The 18,972-nt window shown below is 44.6% G+C and overlaps 1 protein-coding gene across 1 annotated transcript; it reads right to left on the reverse strand.

The window, feature by feature from the left end:
- Nucleotides 1–1,572: 1,572 nt before the first annotated feature.
- LOC136542774 (DDT domain-containing protein PTM-like) lies at nt 1,573–11,874 on the reverse strand. Its single transcript, XM_066535370.1, has 10 exons — nt 10,694–11,874; nt 10,001–10,600; nt 8,160–9,222; nt 7,786–8,071; nt 7,574–7,698; nt 7,026–7,498; nt 6,230–6,258; nt 5,312–5,956; nt 2,370–3,987; nt 1,573–2,006 (listed from the first exon to the last, which is right to left on the reverse strand). The coding sequence occupies exons 1-9, from the start codon at nt 11,617–11,619 to the stop codon at nt 2,771–2,773; spliced, it is 5,364 nt and encodes a 1,787-aa protein (XP_066391467.1). The 5' UTR covers nt 11,620–11,874; the 3' UTR covers nt 1,573–2,006; nt 2,370–2,770.
- Nucleotides 11,875–18,972: the final 7,098 nt, after the last annotated feature.

An 18,972-nucleotide genomic window follows, 5' to 3' on the forward strand; every position in this document is an offset into this window, starting at 1 on the left:
AAAACTTTATTGCAGATGTCTAATTAGTTCAATGACGAAGCCCTGGTCATCATAGTTCTAAAGAGGATCATCACAGATGAGCAGGAACAGTCGCGCGAGGATTTTTTGTGACAAACCCCGTACTGTTCTATGACGTTTTCGCGTGACGATGCTTGATTTCGTCATAAATATGGAGGGTTGGAGGATCGTCGCCAATGATCTATGACGAAACATAAATATTCGTCATAAAAAGCGATATTCTATAACAGTTTCGGATTCGTCATTAAGATTTTCGTTATAGAAGTGGATATTTTTAGTAGTGCCACGGCGTCGGGGTGGCCTGGGAGACGGCGCTCCTCGCAAGGCCCCTCTGGGCGGCGGCCCTTCTTGGCCCCCTGCTTTGCTGGGCCTCGCCGTTGCCACTCCGGCGCCTCCGCCAGGGTGGCCTCCATCCACTCCCTGCCCTCCTCGCCGATCTACCGCAGTTCATCACCAGGTAGGTCATGGCCGCACGGTGATGCTATGTTTCTGGACTTTTTTCAGACATGTTGTAAGTGTTTCATGTTTCATATGTATGTTTTAATTATTTTATGCGGATGTTGCAAAAGTAGATCAAGATGTTGCATATGTTGCAATGGTTGTACAGGTATGTTGCAAGCGTCTATCCCAATGTTTCATCTATTTTTTGTACACGCATGTTGCAAGTGTTTTAGACGCATGTCTCAAGTGTTTCAGCTGTCTTCTTTTTGTATGTTGCTTTGCATCTGGATGTTTTCAAAAGTAGATCGAGATAATACATATGTTGCAATAGTGTTTCAACTATGTGTTCCAAATATTTCATCTATTTTAGACGTATGCTGCAAATATTTTATCTGGATATTGCAAAAGTAGATCTGATATTTAAATGTTGTAGTTGGATCCAACTGCTTGCAACTACTGGACCCACGTGAATGCTTGTGGGAGCAGAGGCGCGAGCAACAAGTGCAGGAAACGAGAGCGAGCGCAGATAAAGACATGGTCCCGTGTGGGCACACGCATGCGCAAGAAAAGGAGCGGCATGTACCCCCACGTAACCCCCACGTAAAGCAGGCTCAGGCGTGCGGGCGAGCACACTGGCAGGCACAGCTAGCGCAAGGGACCGGACGCTAGCGCCCGGATCGGACGGCTAAGCGCTACCAGTTCCATTCTCCTTTTCTAAATCATAATTTGGTTACCGCACAGATCCAACTGCAATCTAAATAAGCGTTTCTCAAAAAAAAAAAAAAAAAAAAAAAAAAAAAAAACAAGCCAGCTCAAGCTAGTAAATGAGCCAAACCTGAGCTGAGCCAGGGTTCCAGCTCGTTAAGATAACTATAAGATAATAATAACTAGCCAAGCCAAGCTTGCTCAGACCAAACCGACCAATCATGGGCCAAGCCAGAGTTCCAGCTCGTTAAGATAAGAAGCTACGCCAGCGCATTATCGTTATCTTAACAGGCCACACCAAACCAAGCTGGCTCTATATCAACCCCCTGCCAGCGGCCAGCCACCAACGGCGATTCAGCATCTTCTACCTACAGAACAACTCTTCCAGCCACAAATGGAATTACAGAATTTTGGAAGCGACAACTAAACAAGAGCCGCTCTTTACCAAAAGAACACGCGCAATGCCGCGAATAATCGATCATAATCTAACAGATTGATATACATCTACCAGTATTGGTGGATTGTTAGCTTCTATAACGTCACTGAAGCGGGATGTAACCAGGGGAGCAAAACAGCATTTGTCCAAACCGATTCCATGCTAGAGTTAACTCTGTAACTAGAAGGCTAATGCAAACCTATACAAAATCTAATTAACTCTGTCAAGACGAGTTCCCATGCAGCATTTACAGATAACGGTTGCAACTAACTGTTAGGAGCAAGTTGAAAGAATGAATCATCAGGTTGGCTTGTCGATCTGGTGCAATATCTAAGTCCACAAAAAGAAATCATGGGGAAAGGGATATGCCTCCTCATGCTTAGCGGCGGTTGTGATTGCTATCTCCCTGTTTACATGGAGAATAAACTCGATGAGTGCCAACTGAAAAGACTTCGATAAACTGTGCTTTTGCAAATTTGATGACTTGGTAATTTGGTATCATATGTTAGTACTATAACAGGTAAAAAGGTCGATAAAACGGAAAGAAAATATGCACATCGCATTTGTAATATGTGGTGCTGTCCACTACTCCATTAGTGACTTGTTTCGGAAAAAAGGGCAGGATGAAATGAACATGTCATTCTTTCAGTTTGGGCAGAACAGAGGGGGGGGGGGGGGGGGGGGGGGGGGGGGGGTGGAGGAAAAGACCAAGGGAAACATGTCAAATGTTCCAAGGGACAGATATATGTAACACAAAATTGAGACTCACCTTGAATATCATATATTACTGCGGGGCAGCCAAATACCAGCCACTTGTATCATATGCTATTCAAATCAATGCATAATCTTGGGCAACAAGACTCCATATTCTGACAGGCAATGTGAACGTGGGAAGGAAATGAGCCCCTAACTATTCCCTATGTCACCTATTGAGAAAAACAAAGCTTAGCCTCAAGAGTTAATTATTCTATCCCTTGGCCAGTCAGATCAGAATATTTCCCAAAGGAAATCCAAAAATAGCTTTTTTTCCTTATTGTAGATTGCTGCAATGAGACAATTTAAGTTGAGAGTCAACAGAATTTTCAACCAGAGCAGCACCAAGAAATGACCAGTGGAGCTAAGGGCACTCATGCTGAGGCTGGAAGGTTTCTTCTGACTGTCGAAGGTACATTATAAAGTTACCACCACCTGAAGGTCAATCTCACGCCCAGTAGGAACAGACTTCCCAGAATCATCCTTGGATTGCAAACCAAGAGATTCATTTACTGAATCGGTTTCAGGTGTAATGACCAGTGCCTCTTTGCCAGATATCCTAATGTTTTTGAAGTGTTCTGCTAGAAAGTCACCTGAATCTTTTGGACTTTCATTATTGTCCAGCTCTTTAGAACTATTTTTATCACCACTCTCTTTTAGACAGTTATGATTATCAAGTTCTTCCAAAACGTTATGATTGACAAGCTTCAGGCTACTAAAACCATCGAGTTCCATAGGACATTGTATTTCTTTATGGCTGTCGAGCAGTTTCCGACTGTTATAGCTGTCGAGTGCTTTCCAATTGTTGTCTCCATCTAGTTCATTCAGACAATTATTATTCTTAGTCTCTTTGTCAGTCCTACAGTTGTCAAGATCTTTCAGATTGGTGTCACTGTTGAGATCTTTTGGACAATAATGATCACCAGGTTCTTTCTCGCAGCCAGGATCGTCAAGCTCCTTCAACTCATTATGGGTGTCAACCTTTTTCAAACTTTTATCATCCTTCGGATCTTTCTCAGTGCTATGAGCATCAAACTGTTTCCAATTGTTGTCTCCATCTAGTTCATTCAGACAATTGTCATTCTTAATCTCTTTGTCAGTCCTACAGTTGTCAAGATCTTTCAGATTGATGTGACTGTTGAGATCTTTTGGACAATAATGATCACCAGGTTCTTTCTCAGAGCCAGGATCATCAAACTCCTTCAACTCATTAAGGGTGTCTACCTTTTTCAAACTTTTATCATCCTCCGGATCTTTCTCAGTGCTATGAGCATCAAACTCTTTCAAACTGCCATGATCATTCAGCTCCTCTAGACAGTTATTGTAACTGAATTCTATCTCGGTAATATGACCATTGAGCCTTCGCTCGATGTCATGATCATGAAGCTCTTGCAGACTACCCAGAGCACCAAGATCTTTTGGACAATTGGGATCCTCATCCTCCACAAACTTGTCAACACTGTGACCTACAAACTTGATGCCATGATCCTTATCTGACTGACCTTTGAGAATTGTTACAGTCTCTGCATATGGGCAGACAGGTAGACTTCTCAGGCGGCATCTATGGCACTTGAAACCAATGAGATTGTTCACGTTCTCAATAGTAACAGAATATATATCCCCATGAAACCAGTCTGAAAGAAAAAGCAAATGTAATAAGGATTATAGGAGGCAAAATATGAAAGCTACCAATGACATAGAGAGCAACAATGTAAAATCATAAACATCAGACATGTAAAACTGAAACAATGATAGTTGTCGAGTAGTGCTCCTAGCCTCCTATGCTCTCCATGAAGTGAAACCACAAATTTTGAAAACATATTTTCAACTATCTAGTACTACTATGCAAACAATGCACTTTTGCAATTCATTCAAATTAATGTGTAGGATGACATAAGGAAGGATGTTCCTTCGCATAGACAAAACACAAAACAGAAGTTACTTGAAGTAGCTCTGAAGAGAAGGAAATTACCACATTGCTCTTTGATTTTGTCGTTTTATCCCTTCAAAAGTGTTTTCTATTGTTAAACATTATAGGATTTTGAGGAGACATAGCAACTTGTATCCACTCAATTTAAAGCTTGCTATATTTTCCAATGATCAATTAGCTGCTCATTAGTCACCATGGGTGATTTCAGAAAGAAAATCGCTCAACGAAACAATACATCCTTTACGCAACATATGGCACTTGAACCAATACGTGCATATTTAGGCGCTCAGTTGGGTTGGAAAATTTTACCCTTGTAACAGCTGCCCAAAGTATTGGGGGTGCCAGCTGAAATATGCTTTCTTCCGTTCTCAGGATACGTGAAAGCACACAAACCATCTCATTGGTGCCATTGTCACCATAACTTTTTTTTTTCTAAGACTGATGATTTTCTTTTCAAACTATGGAACACTACCAACATTTGAAACTTGTAGCATGGGGTGTTCTGGATACTTCATGATCTGAAAATATTTTCTTCCATTCTCAGGAAATGTGCAAGCATACAAGCCATCTCGTTGGTGCCCATGTTACTGCAGATTTTGTTTTTTCATCTGAAAAAAGACTGCCATACTCTGGACTACAGGTGATTAACACTGGCACAGCTACACTTCTCGATTAATCACAAGGGCAAAATTAGAAAATGATGCACTCAGAAAGACAGTGCCAAATTAGAGTGCAAAATTGGTCAAAATTGGCAAGCTGCATGCAATGGAGGTAGTAGTAACTAGTAACTGACAACTTTTGTAAGGAGACAGAAAAATGTGGACTTTCCATAAGACCCATGCCAAGGCTAAAAAAAACAGACAGAGGGGTAAGAGCTAGTAATTCCAAAGAGGACGGAACACACAAATTTGTATGTCCTCCCAAAAAGAAGACTATAATAAGAACATTGTTTTAGCTCACACAATTGCTAACTGAACATGTAGTTGCTCTAAGATCAAAGATATGCCATGTAAGTAAAACATGCTTACCTTCACATTTTTCGCAGGCAATATAAATATCCTCTTCACAATAGCATTTCTCACACAAGCAGCATACTGGGCTGACTTCAGAAATTTCAGCATCTTCTGATGGAAAAACTACTCTTTCTTTCCTAAAACTTATTGCCCGTTCATCATGTGGATTTTGTGTCCACCGGAGGCCACTCAACCAGTACGAATACTGCGAAGCAGTCCTTTTCCTCTTGTGAGAGCTAGCTGCATTCTCGGATACATTTGAGTTACCTTTCATGTATTTATCATACAATCGTTTTGATATACGTTTCACTGGTTCATTTTTGGAAACATTTGATGGTTCGCTTTCAAGAATCTTTGATGATTCATTCTTTGAAAGATCTGGTGGGTTCTTCCTGGGCCGGCCACGCTTACCCTTTTTGCCAATTTTCTTTTTGTATTTCAGAACTATCTGATTCCTCCTGGTCTCAATCTTGCGTGATTGCTTCTTTTGTTTCTTCTTCTTATTTTGTTTCTTCTGCTTCTTTTTGGGAGATGGCTTCTTTGGTGCAGCCTTTTTCTGAGGAGACTCCACCTTGAAGACCTCATCTAAGCACTTATTGCAAACATAAACAGCATTTCTAGCACCTCTAGGAACCTTGAAATGTTTTCTATGGAAAATAGCTGCATCGAATAAGAATATAAGATAAAGATAAGTGGCAAACACTGTGCAATAACTCCCAATATAATTTTAAGCATCAATAACCAAAGTAATAGGAAAAACTCAATAGCTGATGATTGTCTAGAGTAAGGCTAACAGTCAATAACAACTTTTTTTTATTCAACGACAATCATAGGATACCACAGAAGAAAGTGCATATCAAAAATAAAATCTTGAGGCCAATAGTTGTGCATATGCAAAACAAAAAAAAAGGTTGACTTTGCAACAGCACATACCTGCACAATACTGGCAGTTAACAGCTTCACTGTTGAAAAGAGAGAGAATCAGAACTAGTAAAGAGATTTTTCCATGTAACAGAAACCAAATTGTATATATATTGCCAAACTGAGAACATAATTGCAAAAACTTATTGGACAAATCAATAGCTGCAAGAATGAAAATGCCAATACATGGTTTCTATGTACAATTGTACATCCTAACAAGTTTTCGAGAGTATTTGCTCATTTGAATGGCTTCTAGAGAAATAGCACCAATAGTTTGATTGGTAATTGTGCACCTAGATTATTTAGAAAACAAATACTAATATCTAACTCACGTAGTGCAGCCATGTAAGAAGTTTATTCACACATGGCTGATAACATTGCTATAAAAAAATAAGTATAACGATTGAATCTGAAAGCCGAACTGAAAATGTCCAGAGATGATCAGTTTATGAGGCAAAGCATAGAAGAGTTAATGTCACTGTGCTAAGGCCCTAATTTGCATATACTATTTCTTTAACATGTACGCATTCTGACAGTGAGAAATAAACCTTACCATAAGCACATCACTCACATGCATCAAAGTGAGAAGCAACAGATATCAGCACAACAAACTATCACAAAAATAAAAACTAAGACCTATAAAGTTCACAGCTTGGATGAAATGTAGTGTCCACAAGTATGTTTGAACTGAAATAAACCCTTGCCTATAGCTACTAATAATTGATACGATGAATATGGTGTAGTTCAGAAAATAAATTGAAGGAACTATTAAAAGGGATAAGTATAAAACTAATCGTCTGTGACATACCTTGCAATCACTTCTTTGTGACAATGACCACAAAACATGGTGGATCTTTTTTCTGCTTTTTCAAAGAGGTAATCAAAGCCTGTCTTTCTTGGCATTTCGGGTTTCGGGACACGCATTTTCTTAGTCTTCTTAGGTAGTTCATCAGTTTCTTTCTTTTTCAGTAAACGAGCAAATGTTTTAGCTTCATAAGCCTTCAACAGATTCAGAGGGACATGGCCTTCACTTAACCAGTACCTGTTCCTCTCGCTGGAGGGTTCCTCAAGCTTTGTTCCATGTTTAGAAATAACAGGAGGAATGTTCTCCCTCTTTCCAAAATCAAGCAGATATTCAACATTTGTTCCTTCAATGCGTTTCCTGCGAATTATAACTTTCTTAAAAAGCCTAGCTATTTTCTGTGTTTCTTTGGTCATGAGGCTAGAAGGGAGAGTGCTCAGTATCTCAGTCCACTTGATATTCCATTCAAGTTCTTTAATCTGAAGTGCACAAAGGAGAACAATTCAGTGACCAAATTTTACCTATTGCTTTCCAAAGCAAGGAGAAGATATCACCTGCAAAATGAGCTGGGCCGCATTTTCTGCCATTTCCACAGCAGCTCGCCAGGCTATGTATTTGAACCTCCGCGCAAATTGTGAACCATCGGTGTACAAAATCGTGGGAATTTTCCTACGTCCAGCTGAAGAGTACGAGGTCAAAAAGGTTAGGTGCAAATACAATGGTAGAAAAAACATATCTAAAAATGGACAGAAGATTGCTCATAAACCTTGCCGAGCAGCTTTGTTGACCAATGACTCAGGCAACCTCTTCCAATGAAACACTTGACGAGATAATTTTCCACCCCTCCACCAATAAACACCAACATCACGAGAGTCAACTTTAAGTTCACCATTAGGAGACGGCTTTCTCCCTGGCTTTCTAGCGCTTCCATGACTTAGAGATTTACTAGACGAGCGGACCAAAATATGAGCTGCCGAACCAACAACTTCAACAGAGTCTGCCGGTTTCTGCCATTCTGCAGTAATGGCAACACGTCGCAGACTGGACTCTAACTGCAGAGTATAAGCCAAAAAAAAAACATGTATCATTATTGGCACACATAATTAAAAAATTATGAATGAAGCATATGACAAGTGATACCGTTAGAAGAGGCTGCTTAAGTGATGACACATCAGAAGCCTTGAGGACCGCCTTGCGCCAACAAATGCTATATTGTGGATTTTGCCAAGGGCCACTCAGCAAACCATTCAACCTTTCTTCAATTGACAAAATGTTATGCATAGCAAGGATGATATGGCTATCCATATTATTTTCTGCTCTGAGATCAAGAGTATTTGGCTTAGGGCCTTCCATGTACTTAATATCAGTTACTCTGAAAATGCAATCGACGCCGCCACTAATTTGGCAGGAATTGCACCATCCACATTTTTCTTTAAGCAGTTCAGCAGAAAGCTTTTGATCAGTTAGTGCAAAAATGTTAGCATACTTTTTACATATTGTTCTCAGATGGAACGAGAGTACATCCTGAACAGGTTTCTTCCCGTCCTTGTTTTCAGACAGCTTGTGTTTTAGCTCTTCAGCAGCGTTAGCTGCTATTTGACCGAAACTGTAATAGTTTATGTACCTAACAGGATCAGAATAGAGCTGCCAATCTCTTGGTTTTTCCTTAGGTGGTGAATCTTTCTGATTCTCTGTAAGCGAACCATTAGCACGTGAATAAACAATATCTTTTTGGGAATTGCAGTTATCATTCTTATCACTAAAGGATCTATTTTGAGGTATTTGATTCGAATCACCTTCAGCAGCATTTCCACTTCGAGATATAAGTGAAGATCTTAGTTTAATGCTATGCTGTGACAAATCTTGATCCAAATCATCAGAATTTGAGGTGCAAGCTTTTCCAGAATCCAAGTGTTCAAAGGAGTTTCCTTGTTCTACCTTAAACTGATCATGCTCACTAGGTTGCTTCATCAATAGTGATAAATGTTTTGAGTCTGTCTCAGCATCAGATGTACTACATTCCCTGCTACTCTGGTAACGACTGTTAAGATTGGATGACTTGATTGCGGTACCACAAAATGAAGAAATTGTGCTAACCATTGAGCTGTACGAAGGATGACATGCGTTCAAAACTGTAACAAGGGGATGGAGATCGATCTGACCATAATAATAACATGGAGAGTTCCCATCACATGAGTCAACCCTGCAAGTTCAGAAGGTGATTTGTTTATTAATGCAGCAAGGAGTAACCATTCGATACATACAGGAAAGATCTGAAAGTAAACAAATCATGTCTCACTTCTGCAATATAAATAGTACACTTCTCTGCATACCCTTAATTAATGAGCCTACAGTATCATAACAACTGGCTTACTAAATCAGAGTATCGCAGGAATTTCATTGTTTCATTCCGGAGAATCTTAATACAGTATAGTTTTACTTCTATTAAAAAGGTGTTTTTGTCTATAGCACAAAGACTGTATTTTTACTGTGGTCTCATAGAACATCAATGTATGACCTAACCTTTGGTTTTATCAGTAAGCCCAACTTTGCCTCAAACCTCAAGCAAGAAAAATAATAAATATGTATGCTCTACCTAGCAAGTCGAAAGTGGACCAATTGCTAATTCTACAATGTATGCCCAGGCTCACATGTCACAAGGAGCTAGTATAGACAGAATCATATCATTGTTCCAGCTTACATGTTCTATGGAGAGGAGCCACCCAGAACTAACAAGACAAACAGAGCATCCTATGTGAAGCTCATAGACAAGAAAAAAGATGCAACAGCTTACATCATTCTACCTAGATCCTAGGTGGCTTGATAATCTGAATGGTAGTGCACCAGAGTAACATAATCACTATACTTAGATTTTCGAAAAATACAGGAGGCCATATAGCAGAGGGGCATTAAAAAAAGCACACCAGAGCCCCAAAAGATCATTCATAAAGATATCATGTAAGGGGTCCAAGGCGACTTACACCAAAAGATAGCCGCAAGTGAAAAAGTATAGTCGGCCGTGTGGATCGGTTCCTAGAATCTCTGCTCCTCTCATAGGATTTGCAATATTTCTAGATCCATCATTCTTCTGTATTAAGCACTCAGGACAATACCAATCACCTTCAGGCAAAAGATCCTCCACCACCCCCACACATTTCGAATGAAATGCAGCTGGACAGCCATCACAGCATAACAAATTGCCATCCATGCCACAAAGATAACATTCATCACTGTTTCCATCATCCATTTCAGCAGATCCTTCTGGAAATTGAGAAGAATCCACTGCCGCCTTAGCAGAAGAGCCCCTCTTTTTTCTTCTTACACCAGAGTTTCTGAAGCCCTCATCGTTTCCATCTGTCTCTGACAATCTTGACCGTATAGCCCCAATCTCCAGAACATCATCAGAGAGTGATCGCAGCAGCTCAAGTTTTACCCCTGCAGGCTGCCTATAGTACTCTGTACTCAGCAGACTTAAATCTGTAAGCTTCATACCATACCTCAATTCTGTGCCCCTGGTTAGCAAGTATTCAGCGAGATAGATTGGCCAGGTTGCTAGGTCTAACAGCTCCCAGTTAAGATTCCTACAAAGACAATAGTGGGTAACTAAAAAACATGTTTTTTCAGTCACGTAGAGGTCTCTAAGCTTAGTATACAGCAAAGGACATGTAAGTTACCTAATGCAGTGCACCGCTGACGGGTCTCCTTCATTGGCGAAGTCCTCCAGGTGGCTCTTGAGAGCCCGCAGCAGAGCGAAATGCACCCAGTCAATCAACGGGTTGACATAGGTGCAGCGCAGCGCGGCCACAAATGTCTCCAGTGAAAACGGGCTGAGGAACAACTGCCTGCTAAAGGACCTTAAGCAGGAGTAGACTTGAAAGACATCGAGAACAGGGAGGCCGCCCAAATCCAGACCCTGCGACGAGGGTGGCAGCTCCGGCTTGGGCGGAAGTTCCTCCACCGCGGCCTCCTCCAAATCCCTGGACACAGAGCGGTACCGTCCACTCCCGTTTGCGCGAGGCCACTTCCTCCCAGACTGCTGGGGAGTCGAAGCCGCAGCCACAGCCGCCGCTGCAGCCTCCTCCTCGGCCTCTGCTACAGCCGCCACGGCCGCCGCGGCCTCCATCTCGGCCGCGAGTTCAGCCGCCTTCGCCTGGCGCGCGCTCCGCCGCAGCGGCCTGGACGATTCGGGACCGGGGCTGACCCTCCGCTTCTTCTCTGCCGCCGTCGTCTCGGCGGGCGTCGCGGGCTCGCTCTCCTCACCCGCGGCGACGGGGACGGCCAGCACGACGCCGTCGGGGGTCAGGGTAGGGGTCGGGGATTTGTCGTCCTCGTCGCCATCGCCATCTCCGCGGCGGCGCTTCTTAGGGCGCCTCCCCGCGGCGTCCCGCGGCGGGGTGTGTTGCAGCTGCTGCAGCGCGCTCGGCATCGCGGGGCCGACGAGAATCTCGGCCATCTCGTCGGCGTCGACCTCCTCGGAGTCTCCGTCCTCGTAGAGCACGCGGAAGTATCCCGCGTCGGGGTCGTACGACTCCACGACGCCCGCGAAGGTGCCGTACCCCGGGAACGCCTTCCGCACCGCCCGCCCCACCAGCGCCTCCATCCCTCCGCGCGCGCAACCCCCTCACCTACCTAGGGTTTGGGGGGCGCGGGGAGGCCAGCGCGGCGGCGGATCGGGCGCGAGGGCCTGGGTCGCGGCGGGATCGGCGGCGGCGCGCGGTTGGGGATTGCGAGGGGCCGCGGATTTGTAGGGAGCGGCGGGGGAGGAAGGGGAAGGGCAGCAAGGTGCGGGAGGAGAGGAAGAGGAAGAGGAAGACTCTCGTGTTGCCTTATATCTATCGCTCGCATTCCTCGGAGTGGAGCGTTGAGAGTTGCTACTACTAGTCCTTTCGGTTAGTAGTCTGTACTGCTCGCCTCCCCCCGCCGGAGAATAGAATGGAACCGCGATTTGGGAGGGAAAACGTGAGTGACATGGGAAGTGACTTGCTTTAATTTCAAAAATGAGGAAAAAAATCTGGATGGAACAGCAGCCCACAGGGGGAGCAAGGCAGAATTTTGCCATTCTCGTGCTAAGGGCGTCATTGGTCGTAGACTAAGCCTTGAGCCAGATAGCTAGACTGTGCAGAACTGAAGAAGTCGGGTTGAGCTCGTGCAGGTGGTCATGTTTGGTTGTCTTAGTTGTTGGTTGATTACGAGACGAGGTTGTGTTTTGTTGCATGTATGCATCATTTTTTTATGTCTGACGCATGGGTCCCTACATCCTGCGTGAATCAAGTCATCCTGCATCATGAGGGAAGGAGAAATCCAGAAGACGGAGGCGTGCGGGATGGAAGAGGACAAAAGAATGAAAAGATGCACGCAAATGGTGCGAACAGGGCAACCAAACACGGCACAAGTGCACGGAGGGATGCGAGATGCCCCTTTGGACGTCCTGGTTCAGGCAACCAATCACGCCCTAAGTGGCTAAAAGCGTACTGCACGTGCTCGCTTTTGTTGCCGACATGGCTACACCGGTGGCTACTACCGTCTATACCTAGCTTTGCTAACCTTCAGGGGCTGTTTTGTTGTCTGGCTAAATCCAGGCCTGGTTCCATGGAGCCATGTTGAGCTTGTTTGGTCACCTGTTCTGGCCCTACTGCCTGGCTTGGGGGAGCCAGCCGTACTGGGCTAGCCTTGCCCTGAGAGAATGAGAGGGTCGCTCGTTTTTCTGGAGCCAGGCCAGGCCTAGCCCCGCACGCACCCGTCGCTATGGGCCCCACTGGCTAGCGCTGGCCATGGTATATAAGCGGAGTGTCACCGCCTGGCTAAGGTTTACCTAGTCACTGTTCACTCGCCTTCTCCCACTCAGTCGTCGTTCTCTCCTCTCTCGCTCGTCCCCTTCACTCTCCGTCCTCGCTGGTGCTCCGCCGACAGCGGTGCACTCCGGTGGCTTTCCTGGTACGGTTGGACGGGGTCTGGTACGCGGCCTCCTTCTTCTATTCTCTGGCTTGTAGTGTTATTTGGTTCATGTTTGTGTGCGCAATCTGTGTTCATGTTCGTATCGATCCATTTTCTTAGCTGAGCTTTAGGGTTTGGTCGATGATTAACGCTGATCTGGGTGGCGCGCCATTGGTGTCGTAGCCATTCCTGTGGTTTGCTTAGGGTCGTGTCATACTGCTGCACTGATGTTCTATTTTGAACCCTAAGTTCTTGTGTACCCTAATGTTGTGGTTTGGATCCATTTTGCTAGCTGAGCTTTAGGGTTTGTTCGTTGATTCATGCGGATCTAGGTGGCGCACCGCTTGGTGTCGCAGCCGTTCCTTCTATTTGCCTAGGGTCTGTCTCATACTAGTTGTAATTTCTACTAATTTGTACCCAAAATCTTCTGTTAACTTCATGGATCCTTCAATTAGGCATCGTCGGCTAATCATTAGAGGCACAGGCTTGGTTTCAGTCATCAGTGCTTAGCTGTTTCTTAGATTCAGATGCATTTCAAGAGGTAGGAGAGGCATTTCTTATGGTCCAATGAGTGCTAGAGATCAACAGAGGGCAAACAATCTAAGGATCATCTACAACAGCGATGACAATAACTGTGTTGAGCTTCTTAGGATGAAAAGGGTCCCTTTTTTCTAGCTATGCGACTTGAAACAATCAGTAGGTATTTCCAGGAGGTCCTATATGCAGTAGGTGAACTCAGATATAAGATGATAGTCCCTCCAGCCACTTCTGTTCATCCCAAAATCTAGCACAGTAGGAAATGGAATCCATTTTTCAAGGTTGGAATCCTTTCTTCAACTATTCCTTTATATCTGATAGGATAGTCTTATTAATATCTCAATTGTATTTAGGACTGTGTCGGTGTCATTGATGGCACTCATGTGCTTGCTCGAGTTCCTAAAGAACATAGAGCCGCATTCATGGGCAGGAAGCACACAACCACCCAAAATGTGCTTGCTGCAGTGGATTTCGATCTGAGATTCACTTATGTATTGGCTGGTTAGGAAGGCTCTGCTCATGACGCCCTCATACTTGCTGACGCTTTATAAAGGGATGATGGCCTTAGGGTACCCCTAGGTAATAGATGGTGTCACTAGTTTCATAACAGGCTAGGTTTCTGTGATGAGTCCAACCTTGCTAATTCTACTCCTTTTTCCTCTTTTATAGGAAAATTCTTCCTTGTAGATGCTGGGTATGCTGTCAGGCCTAGGTTTCTTCCTCCATATAGAGGCACAAGGTACCATCTAAGGGAGTATGGTGCTAGGAAGTCCACAGAATGCAAGAGAATTATTCAATCTGAGGCATTCTTCTCTGAGGGTGACAATAGAGAGGGCATTTGGTGCTCTGAAGAATAGGTTCAAGATCTTGTACAAGCCATTTCATCCATACAAAATACAAGTGAAGCTTGTCCTAGAATGTTGTATCCTGTGCAAACTAGATTTTTAGGTTTGGTGTTGATGAAGTTGTGCCACTTGAGTCTGAGTGGGAGGCAAACCCTGCAAATGTGGATGGACCAAATGACGATGTCATTGACAATAATGCTTGGGCTGCCAAGAGAGACACTTGGGCTCAACAAATGTGGCAGGCTAGGCATGGGGTTCATTAGTAGAAGTACTTGCAGCAGTATGACTTGCACCTAATGCATGAAACATGTACTTTAGGATGAGACCATTCCCTAAGGTAATGATGCCCTATAATCTGAATTTCATTTTCTATGTTTGTATGTTGAACTTTATTTGGTACTGTTAGCTTGTTTGTATGTTAAACTTCATTTAGTACTATCAGCTTGTTTGTATGTTGAACTTCATTTGCTACTATCAGCTTGTTATGGAACTACATTTTGTTTTTCCTTAATCATTTATCTTTCTAAAATGGTGTTTGATTAGTAATGTACTACTGGGTACTCTACTTTTATGCATGTACTACTTGAGTTTATCTTAGCTATGGCTTGTGTCGATAGTTTGACATCTTTGGTGAGGAGGTTCCAATGCCTCATGCTGAAGAGGTTCCTAGAGGTGGTAGAGGTGCAGCCTGCTGGTCAACCAAATGGTGCAGCCAAGGCTCAACTGGAATATAGTGATGTCGGCTTTTGTGTTAACCAGGTTCTCAGATCTAATCACTCAAGGAGTCAGAATAGACAAAGGCTTCAAGGACTATCATGTGAACACAGTGGGCAAAGGAACTGCAAGCATTCATTGGCCAGCAAGTGACAGGTACTCAGGTGTACAACCACCTTCTGCAAAATGGCATGCCAAGTGGATCAAGATATGCAAGCTGAAGGAACTGAGTGGCGCCAATTAGGATGAAGATCTCTGCATGATCACTCTTGCACCAGAACACTATGCTAGGACATGTCAAGTTACGAGCTGTTCCTATATCTCAATTGTTCCAACTGCTTCAAACTTATCAATGCTTGCTAACTATTTGTGCCTAATTATGTAGGATCATGCCAAGGATGCAGAGTTCCTGAATGCCCCAATTGCCAACTACCAGCTGATGCAAACCATCTTTGGATGTGGAGTTGCTACTGATAGGTTTGCAATGGGGTCCAATGAAGCCCTTGGACAACCTGCTTGCTAACCAAGACACCATTGATGTGGACAGTGAAGCACCCTACTGCAGCCAAGGAAGATGGAACAACAAGCAAGAAGAAGGTTGATGACAAGAAGAGTGGGAAAAGGAAGAGGATGCTCAGTGATGAAGACTCAGTTCTGCTGACTGGAGTTCACTGATGCAATTTAGGGACTAGGTGATGCAGTGAGTGAGGGAAACCATAATGAGGCAGCACTAGGGATCTATGATGCTGTGATGGGGTGCACTAACTTTAGTAGACCAGACAAGATGTTGTGTCTAGATTATCTCATGGGTCACAAGGGGCCAGCTATGGTGTTTGTGGGAATGAAACTTGAAGATAAGGAGCTATGGTGCAGGACTTACCTCAATAGGATCTTTCAGGCTTGAAGAAGATAGCTGACCTGTAAGAAACACTCTTCTCCAATGCATCATATGATTCAACGGTGCCCATTTTTATATCTAATTTATTATGTAATAAGGCAACATTATAAGTGTGTGATGTGGGTAGATTCTAGTAGCTGAAACTCTTCTAAGTTCCTATCTGAGTTGGGCTGTTGCATGATGCATTGTAAACTTGAACAAGTTGTTTCTGTCACTTAGGGTTAATGATCGCTATTTGACAATGCTTACTGTTGGTTGTGTTTGTTTGATTAAATTTGGATTTGACTGCCTTATGCCACTTGTGTATGTACTGGATTCATGATTTGGTTATGCATTTGTGTGCAGTTTGAACGATGAAGTGCTATGTTGTGTTCAAAGGAAGGACTCCAAGGGGTGTACAACACCTGGATGGAGTGCGATGCCTAGGTTTCTAGGCTCCTAGGAAACTTGCACTCCAACTATCGAAATAAGGAAGGAAGGTGAGGCTGCCTATGAATAGTTCTTAGCTATGGAGTTGGCTAAGAAACAAGCTTTGGAGTCAGCAAACAAGCTGGTACCTGATAACAATGATGGAAGGAAGCTTAGGGATGGATTTAAGTTTACAAACAAGGATGTAATTGTCTGTTTTTTAGTCAGTAGTGGTGATGATTCAGTCCTACTTGTTGTACAAGGTCTAGAGTATGATCTAGAGTATGGTCCATCATGTAACTGCTAACTCAATCAGATACATTTCATTCAGCTTTTCCTATTTTCCAAATGGTTCTGTGACTGAATTAGTATCATTTCTAAGAACTCGGAGAGCACAAATGGATAGTAGAACATGCATATTGCCATAAACTAGTACTTATGTTGGTGTTTCAAATCACCAACTAGTAAATTTGTGATTTGTGCGTTTGACCTGGATGGTGTGCTCGGAGGACACACTGATTTATACTGGTTCGGGTAAAATGTCCCTACATCTAGTCTGCTACTGTTCGTGTTACCGACACTAGTTTGTAGTAGGGGCTACAAATGGGCGAGAGAGGGAGCAGGTCCCAAGTCTTTGGTGAAAGGGTCGAACGGAGTTGAGTCTCAGTTGAGCTCGTTCGGCCGTTTCCGCGTGCCTTTCGTGGAGCGTCCTGCTTTCTCCTTTTATAGATGAAGGAGAAGGCACAGGTTACATGAGAGAGAGAGAGAAGCAAGGAGGAAGAAGGCCTCTGGGGTCATAGCGCCCTTCATCTCCTTTACACAGGTCCCACCAGTTCTATAGATGATGATGGGGATGGCTCCACGTCATGACCCTATTCATCACTGGCGCTATACGCGTGCGTCATCAGCCGGTCATGGGGCTCCATTCTGTCCCGACAGGCAGCATGGTTACCATTCGAAAGTCGTACGAGGATTAGGTAGCATAGCGTCGGCACGCCTGACACTGTTGGTGATGTGAGTCCTTAGGTATGGCCCATGGTGGCCATGGGTCACGTCAAGATGCGCCTACTCCCTTTCTGGTGTTAGAAGTTTGACCCTAGGTTCATACTCTTAGACCTGTAGTGGTTGGGGGCGGTACAAACCCCTATCGAGCGAGGTAGAATCCCCTTCGAGGGGTCTAGCGAGGCGAAGTCCACGCCTAAGGGGTCAGGCGGGATAGAGCCCACACCCTTGGGGTCCGGCGTGATAGAGTTTTTGCCCTCAGGGTTGGGCGAGATGAAGCCCATGCCCTCAGGGTCATACGTGACAGAGCCCACACCCAAGGGGTCCAGCGAGACGGAGCCCGCGCCCTCGAGATCGAGCTAGACGGAGCCCACACCCTCGGGGTCAGGCGTGATGGAGCCCGTGCCCTCGGGGTTGGGCGACACAGAGCCCACACCCTCGGGGTTAGGCGAGACCAAAATATGCTCTTGACCATCCGGGTGAGTTAGCATTCACGACAATCAACCTCCTTCTTCTAGGTAACCCTAATACTGATACCCGACAGTAGCCCCCGAGCCTACGGAGGAGTAGGATACTCCTTCAATGGCTTTTTTAGATGGAAGGATTCTAAGGGTCTTGATCTCCCTTTGTGGGCCGCGAGATATCTTGGTAGGGTTGCAATTCCTTTCCATCATGTTCGGACACTTTGGGAGCATGTAGCTATGGGATTCGAAGGGTTAGAAAAGATCTCTCTTGATTCTGATCCCTCCCTAGGATCTAATCGATCCGCCATTGTCATGCGACCACGTATTCGATCTCTTTGCGAGTCCAACTTCCCCGAGCCCCCACGCATAGGAAGGGTCCGATCGAGGGGTTAGCTCGTCTTGTGGTCGTCCTCCCTCAAGCATTTTTTCGATAAAAATGGAGGGGCTGAGCCGTGCCATGTTTTCCTCGATAGACGAATCATGGTGCTCGGTGAGCTGTTAACGGTCTAGTTCGAGTGGGGCCCAGCTTCCTATTCATGGGGTCTGGCTTGGGTGAGTTGGTGACTGACTCTAGATTCTTGGTGGCCAATCCATATAGTTCTTGGGCCCGTTCGATCTATCCCAAGGGCTTGTTGCCTTTCTTCAAAGAAAAACCATGGACCCTGCTCCGGCCAAGACCTAAACGTGGGTCAGGATGCCTGTGGCACTCGTGCACCTAGGTACCGACCACTAGCAGGCCCATCCCTTATCATGCCTCACTCTAAAGGTGCCCTGGAGCAGTTGTGAACCTATTGGTAGGCCAACCTACAAACTCCTGAGCCTTAATGGGCCATGGGAGCATTTTCAGCTCCGTATCCCTTCTTACCTACGGCGATTTTTGGCCTATCGAGGGGCAAATCGCTGTCTGATGTGCCCTTCGAGGAGTGGCTAGGGGCTATGTGTGCACAATTCCTAGAGAGGTGATGTGACGAGGTGTAGCAGGTGCATCAACCTAGGTGGACAGTTCACTCCTCACTCTTGCACCGCCAGCAAAATCCTTGTTCCTTCACCCTTGCTCTTTCGCCATCAGCGAAGCTTTTGTTCCTCCACCCTTTGCTTCCCATGGAGTCATGGTATCGCTTCGACGTCACCCACGCATGCATTGAGGGCCT

The sequence above is a fragment of the Miscanthus floridulus genome, chromosome 3, assembly GCF_019320115.1.
Source record: "Miscanthus floridulus cultivar M001 chromosome 3, ASM1932011v1, whole genome shotgun sequence".
Taxonomy (NCBI): domain Eukaryota; kingdom Viridiplantae; phylum Streptophyta; class Magnoliopsida; order Poales; family Poaceae; genus Miscanthus; species Miscanthus floridulus.

Excerpts from the sequence above, each read along its gene's own strand:
- LOC136542774 (XM_066535370.1), bottom strand. The coding sequence starts at position 11,619 with ATGGAGGCGCTGGTGGGGCGGGCGGTGCGGAAGGCGTTCCCGGGGTAC. Across the intron at positions 10,601-10,693 it reads TCAGCGGTGCACTGCATTAG|GAATCTTAACTGGGAGCTGT; the intron begins GTAACTTACATG and ends TTGTCTTTGTAG. Across the intron at positions 5,957-6,229 it reads TAACTGCCAGTATTGTGCAG|CTATTTTCCATAGAAAACAT; the intron begins GTATGTGCTGTT and ends TATTCGATGCAG.